We start from the raw sequence: 7057 nt of genomic DNA, 5'->3' as shown, positions 1-7057 counted from the left end.
GGTCAGTGTCCCATGTCCCCCCACCATGGATTGGGGTGTCCCCCCACTGTGGGTCAGTGTCCCCGTGTGCCCCCACCATGGATCGGGGTGTCCCCTTGTCCCCACCCTGTCCATTCGTGGGGTCTGTGCCCTACCTGGCCCTACCTGCTTCTGTCCCCCCAGGTGTGCTGCCCCTCTGCAGCCGGCCACCAGTGTGGGGCAGAGCCGCCCGGCAGCCCCCCGGCCTCCCACTCGCCCCATGTCGTACCTTCAGCAACAACAAGATCCTGGTGGAGCTGGACGAGAGCTCAGGTATGGCAGGTGGCACCTCTGCAGGGTCACCCACGTCCCACAGGGTGTTGGGGGATGCAGGCAGGGGGGTTTCTCCTGTGCCTGCCCCACAGAACATGTGGCTGTGGGCATGGAAAGCCAAAGCCCTGGATGTTCCAGCTTCAGCTGCTTAGGACCCTCAGAGAGAAGCGTTTGGGGACAAGTGTCTCACCAGTCATGGGCCCTTCAGGTGACCAGGTGCTGCTTGGGTGCCACAGGCAAACGCTGGTTGTCACCATGGGCAGACCTTGTGCCCCATCCCCTCTGCGGGGTCTCTGCTTTGGGGAGTGGCAGGTAGAGTGGCAGGTGCTCCCTCAGGGAGCAGCTGTTGGGGATCTCCGTGTCCTGGCTGGCTGTCACGGGGCCAAGTCCCCACACTGGACAAAAGAGTGCTGCTTCTTGAGGTTTCCTGGGCTGCCAGGCGCCTGAATGTGTCCTCTCACTGTCCCCAGCCTGGGCACGGCTGCAGCACCCAGACTGAGGACTCACTGACCTTTTGGGGTAGGGTAGTGCCATTTGGGAGGGGACCAGCACTCAGAGTCCTTCCCACGGTGCTGGCCGAGGTGGCCACGCTGCCGACAGGCTCAGAAAGGTGTGTGATCCCCTGGGCACGGGGTGTTTGCTGCGGTAGAAGCTGGAGGCTTGACCTTATCCAGCGAGCCCAGAGTGAAGGGAGCTGCTGGGCAGCGTGACCCCAGAGGTGGCTGGGCTCTGGGACACTGTGCTGGTTCATGCTCCAGGTTCACCGCTGGCTGAGCGAGCCCGGCTTGTGGGCAGGTCTGGGCAGAGGCAGGGCCCTGTCATGGCCCCACAGCTCTGGGGGCTTTTTGAAGAGCCAGGAGTGGAAATACACAATCTGGGGTGAGCAGGGAAACAGGAGGAGGGTGAAGCTCCTCTGGGCAAGGCAGCGTGTGCCGCTGTGGTGGGGGGCTCTGATGTCTCTGTTTACCATGGCACAGGCGTCGCCACGGTGAAGTTCAAGAGCCCCCCAGTCAACAGCCTCAGCCTGGACTTCCTCACCGAGTTCTGCATAAGCCTGGAGAAGCTGGAGAACGACCGGGCCTGCCGGGGCGTGATCTTCACATCCGTACGTGTTGTCCTGAGCTTGGTGTGCAAGCTGTGGGGCACTTTGGCAGGCATGGGTGCTGCTCCCTCGCTCATGTTTGGTCTCCTCACTCCCTGGTCACTGGCACAGGAGGGCTGGGAAGCAGCTTTGATCGGCTCCAGAAGGACAGGAGGTGTTCTTGGAAGGGCTGTGCTCTTTCTTCCCTGCCCTTTTCTAGCAGAAGAATAACAACCAAGTATTGTCACTAAAATCAAAGCTGCTTATCTGCAAACCTGACACATCCCCTGAGAGCTCTCGAACTGCCAAGAGGGAGCTGCTGGGGGAAGCCAGTGTTCATTTTCAGATGTGATGTGGGTACAAAGTGGTGCCCGGGAATGGGACAGGACAGGTTTTGTGCTGCGTGGCTGATGTACCCACACAGGGAGCCTGATAATGAGAAATCATGCCACAAGCAAAGAGTCCCAGCCCTGCAGGCCATGGTGATGGGATGGTCCAGGCTGTGGGAGCACTGGAGACATTGTTTCAGAACCCCAAAAGACCCTGGTTTATTTAATACTTAATAATCACTTTCCCTTTCCTCAGGCTGCCAGGCCAAGTGTATTAGAGAGCCAAAGGGTCACCCCTGAGCAGTGACTCTCACTTTGTATTTTCCCAATTACAGGCTGTCCCCAGAATCTTCTCCTCTGGCCTGGACATCACTGAGATGTGTGGGAAGAGCACGGAGCACTACGCCGAGTTCTGGCGAGCCGTGCAGGAGATGTGGCTCCGGCTGTACGGCTCCAACATGGTGACAGTGGCTGCAGTCAATGTAGGTCCTTTAGCTCCACCTTCCTTGTCACCCCGTGCAGTCTGTCACTTGCTGCAGCTTGTTTGTGCTGTGTGGGCAGGGACAGCCAAAAAATCAGGCTTGTCGGTGCTGAAACAAATACAGGAATGTATTTGTGGGGACATCTGGGTACACGTCTGTCTGCCCGGCGTGTTGGGCTGTGGGAGGTAGGGGAGTGCGGGATGTTGCAGGCTCCGTGTCAGCTGCAGGTGCTGCTGGGGTAGAGCAGTGTTTTGGCTGCCATGGAGAGTTTGCATGTGGCACTCGTGTCCTGCTGGCGGGGGCTGAGGTGTCCTTGGCAGTGTCTTGAGCAGCAAGAGCCATCCCCTGCCCCAAGAACTCAACTGGAAGTCTGTCCTCCAGGCTGGAGGACCAGGAGGAGGGCTGTAGGCTCTGAGGGGCATTGATGGCAGACAAGTGCTGGAGAAGCTGAGCAGTTGGTGTAGGAGGAGTCCAAAGGACACCTCTCCCGTGCCCACTGGCTGCTTTCCCACCGATGAGACTTGTAGGAGTTGCCCAAGGTCGCTTGCTTGGCTGTTGCAGTGCTTCAGCAGAGGGGAGGAGGCTGGGAGGCAGCCGTGCAGTGCTGCAAGTGCTTCTCCTTGCCCCTGTAGCCAGCAGTGCTTTGGACCTGGGCAGTGCAGTTTGTCCTAAGCCCTTTTTTCACCAAATTTTGCTCCTCCAGATGTGGTTCTTGGCCAGCAGGGAAGTGCTGTCGGAATCTCAGTGGGTTGTTACCTGCTTGGTGTCTTGTTTTCATTTTACAGTGTGGTAACACTTTGTCTGTAGACTGTTTTTGAAGGCAGCTGGGTCTCTGAGCAGCTTCCCACAGGCATCCTGGGCAGAGCTGAGCAAGCACCAAGTCATGGCAAATGGAAGTTTTATAAACAGAAGGTGTTAGAAAGTCCCTGGACAGAACCATTTCTGTGGCATTTAGGGTTACAAACACAAGTAGGGTTAAAACTCATGTAGGGTTACAGGAAACTGGCATAGCAAATCTCCGCTGCAGGGTTTGCAACCCGAGTAACAGGGATCAATTAACTGGAATTCCAGGCTGAAAAATGCCAGAAACAAAGAGCATTGAAAAATGAAAGGATAAACCCTGGTAAACCTATCAGAAATCTTCCTTAGGGCTGTTTCAGATCAGGTAATCAGGGACTTGGGGGACATCTGCTCTGTCACCCTGTGTCTTCCCTGCTCGAGAGGAAACAGCAAGGCTGGGGGTGCAGGGATGTAACCATGACCTAGGCTCACTCCTTCCTTCCCTTTGCCAGGGGTCCAGCCCGGCGGGAGGCTGTCTCATTGCCTTGTCGTGTGACTACAGGATCATGGTGGAGAACCCCAAATTCAACATCGGCCTGAACGAAGCCCAGCTGGGCATTGTGGCTCCTTTCTGGTAGGCCAGTGCCTCCCACTTCTACTGTCCCATGTAGGTCTCTAAAAAGAATTAATCTTCAAGGAGTTGATTAATCAGTTTAACTGGCCACTGAGATGTAATGCTATGTATTACTGATCAGGTAGCTGCAGCTGCAGGAGACAGCACCTCATTTCCTGCAGGCATCTGAAAAGCTTTCAGGCTGCAGAATGTCCTCACATCCTTCACCAGCAAGGACTTCAGTTCTTTGCAGTCAACTCCAAAACTAGTAGTGGGATAAATCGCTGGTCAGGCTCAGTCTGGGAATATATTTTCCTCTGGATGCACACTGTGTACCTGTGAAATCCCATAGCTGTGGAGATCTCTGAAAGCCTCGGGACACTAATATACTAAGACCCAGACCCTTGGTTGCCCTGAAAATGTGTGAATATACTGTTGGAAAGGAGTTTTCACCATCACAGCAAGTGGGCACAGCTGGGACCTGTGCTCTGAGGGTAAATAGAGCAGCTCTCACAGAGAGGAGGGGAACTTTGTTGGGGTAGTACTGAAAATGGCTCTGCTTGCTTCACTTTGCACAGCATACCTGAGCCCGTAGCTGCTGTTTAGAGACCCGTGCCTGGGGAGTGCGACCAAGTGTGCTCTTAGCTTCATTGTCAGGGTGCAGCTGCCACTGGGTGTTTCTTTCCCTGACCATAGCTTTTCCTCACATCTCTTCTAGGTTTAAGGACACATTTGTGAATGTTGTGGGACACCGAGTTGCTGAACGTTCCCTCCAGCTGGGCTCCCTCCTCCCCGCACCTGAAGCCCACAAGGTTGGCCTTGTAGATGAGCTGGTGCCAGAGGAGAAGCTCCAGGAGAAGGCTCAGGCTGTTACAGCACAGTGGCTGGCCCTGCCTGGTAAGGGTGGCACCTCTGGCAGAGGAAGGGAGGATCTGATCTGGGTGGGAAGGATGGGGCTGAGGCTGGTACCTGTGAGCTACGGAACAGTTCCCATTTAAAGGGAATGTGTGCACGGCTGGGAGGTAGGAAAGCTCGGCACAGTGGTCCAGCAGCCTTGGGCTAACAGCCATGCTTGCCAGTGCCCCCACGCAGGAGGACACTGTGCAGGGTGTGTAGGGCATGTGGCTCCAGCTTGGCTCGCTCTACCAGCCCCACTGAGTCAACCTGGACGTGCCTGAGCTCCAGATACAAACTGAATCTGATTGTCTGTCAGTGGAGGTGTTGCCCAGGAAAGCTGCCATGGAACAGCCTGGGCGAGAGTGCCTGGGTGGCTGCCAGTCCCCCTTTGTGGTCTGGATCAACTCTGGGCACTCTGCTGAGCTGGGAATGGCAATGGGGATGCGAGGACAGACAGCAAGGGCAGACATCACATGAGTGTTTGGGCTGCTCCATGACTGGCAGCACGTGGTTCCTGGGCTGGGAGAGGGCTCTCCTCCCGTCAGGGCTACATCTGAGCTATCCCATCCCATGCCAGCTCCTGAGCACTGCAGGGAGGTGCAACTGGGTATCACCCTTTGGCTGCTCTTTCTGTAGAAATCTGGATGAAACTGTGCAGAATGGATGGGTCCCAGGACTGTCACTTTGTGTCCCAGCCATGGAAAAGGGTCCCCAAACAGCTCCCTCCCCTGCTGTCCTGCTGTTAGAGTGACACCTCAACCCCCAAGAGCGGGGAGCACATCTCAGCTGTGCTCTCTCCTTACTTCCAAGAGGCACCGTGCAGATCCTTCCCCAGATCCCTAAACCAGAGCCAGGGAGGGTCTGTCCAGGTGAAGGTGTCTGGAGCAGTTTGGGGTTCGCAGTGCGTGGGGGGGTTGGTCAGCATTTCACTGGTCAGCATTTCATTGCAGCCCACTGAGAGTGTGTGTGCAGCACTGTGCAAGCACTGTGCAGCTGTGTCATTGCACGTAGCTCTGTGTGTGTGTGTGTGTGTGTGAGCAGATGTGTGCTTGAGGCTTCGATCAGCTCCATGTGTCCATGCTGAACTGGCCCAGAGCCTTCCACGGGGATGAGCTCGCGGGGACACAGTGCTGGCTTTTGTACGGCGTGTGTGGCATCAGCAGACACTGTCTTGCCAGAGGTTGAAGGAGTTGGGTTGGGGGAGCTTAGAGAGCCAGAGCAGCTTCAGATAGCGGAGAATTTTGTTTGGTTACTGCTGTCCTGAGCCCCTGGTGTGTTTTGGGGTGGGGGCTGGTCTCTGGAGGGTGCAAAGAGAAGGAGGTGCACGACTTGTTGTCATCTGTCCCAGGAGATCAGTCGTTTCAGATCATAATTTATTGTATGAGAATTAATCCAGTTCAGCTTCCAGCCGGTGGGTTTTTCTTACACCTTTCCCTGCTGGCTTAAAGAGCCCTTTGATGTGCAGTTCCTCCCCGTTTGGAGGCACCTGCACACGGTGGTGGTGGCCAAAAGCTGGTTGAGGGTGAGGACCATGCGTGTTGCCCATTCTCGCTCTCCTCTCCACAGACCATGCCCGTCAGCTCACCAAGTCCATGATGAGGAAGGCGGTGTTGGACCGCCTTGTAGCTCACCGGGAGGAAGACATTCAGAACTTCATCAGCTTTATCTCAAAAGAGTCCATCCAAAAGTCACTTCGCATGTACATGGAGATGCTGAAGAAGAAGAAGAGCTGAGGAGCCAGCTGGCCAGGACCCGGTCCCAGGAGCCTGAGTGACCCTCCAAAACGCTGCAGTAGCTGTAGACTTTCACAGTGAAGCCATCTGCAGTGTCTGCCTGTTCCCATGGCTGCCCCAACCACCCTTCCCCTTAGTCCCCGTAGAGTGCCTCACACCACCACTGCCTTTCCAGAGAGCGAGGAGAGCTGCCTGCTCAGCTCCCCTGAGGAACAAACAGGGAGAGGGTCTTCACACCACTGTGGCCCGAGCCCAACACTCCTTGGATATCCTCCCTCCTGTCCAACAGCTAATTGTGAAATGAGATTTGTCAATAAAGTCTTTGATGAGGTAGGAGATGGATGATTCATTCCCCAGCCTGTCTGTGGTCACGGCTTCCAGTGACAGGGTGGCCAGCTGGTGGCCTGTCCCCAGGCTCTGGTTCATGGTGGGCTGGGGGGGCCTGGGCACGGCCAGCAAACGGCTGCAGCCCTTCTCCAGACAGGGACCCGCAGCAGCCCACGGTCAGGGCTCAAGGACAGGGCTGCAGGGAGTGCCTTCATGGGGGCTTGTGGTGGGAGCTGGAGCTGGATCGTGGTCTGCGGCCGCAGGAGGGCTCAAGCCATCAGCTTCACCTCGACCGGGTAGTGATCACTGACTGCCAGGGCCTGGAGGAGGACGAGAGGTGGGGTGCTGGTGGGGTTGGCAGAGTGGCTGTGATCACCCTGCCAGAACCTTCTGCCTGCTGGAGGGGGATGAACTGTCCCCAACCCTGGGATGCTCAACACACAAGGCTCAGTTTTGGCACCTTGTGTGGCCTGGGGCAGATGCTGGCAGGGGGGCACCTGCCCTCCCAGACCCCCGTGTCTCAC

The 7057-nt window shown here is 56.4% G+C and overlaps 2 protein-coding genes across 2 annotated transcripts in view; one reads left to right on the top strand and one right to left on the bottom strand.

The window, feature by feature from the left end:
- Positions 1-57: 57 nt before the first annotated feature.
- Positions 58-6215, top strand: ECI1 (enoyl-CoA delta isomerase 1; the record flags this gene model as incomplete). The annotated part of the gene is given in 7 exon segments (XM_010165549.2): positions 58-147; positions 150-291; positions 1269-1396; positions 2037-2183; positions 3476-3597; positions 4295-4473; positions 6040-6215. Coding segments are annotated over 7 exon segments (975 nt in total), but the record flags the coding sequence as incomplete, so codon positions are not given.
- A 587-nt stretch (positions 6216-6802) lies between these two features.
- Positions 6803-7057, bottom strand: part of LOC104523083 (deoxyribonuclease-1-like 2) — a gene marked incomplete at its 5' end in the record, with an annotated part of 1810 nt that continues 1555 nt past the window's right edge. The window contains one exon of the mRNA XM_029084397.1: positions 6803-6853. Within this exon, the coding sequence (XP_028940230.1) occupies positions 6803-6853 (51 nt within the window). The remainder of the gene's footprint in view (positions 6854-7057) is intronic.

The sequence above is a fragment of the Antrostomus carolinensis genome, unplaced genomic scaffold (genome assembly GCF_000700745.2).
Source record: "Antrostomus carolinensis isolate BGI_N321 unplaced genomic scaffold, ASM70074v2 scaffold30493, whole genome shotgun sequence".
NCBI classification, from domain to species: domain Eukaryota; kingdom Metazoa; phylum Chordata; class Aves; order Caprimulgiformes; family Caprimulgidae; genus Antrostomus; species Antrostomus carolinensis.
This window is presented reverse-complemented; position numbering and strand designations above follow the sequence as displayed.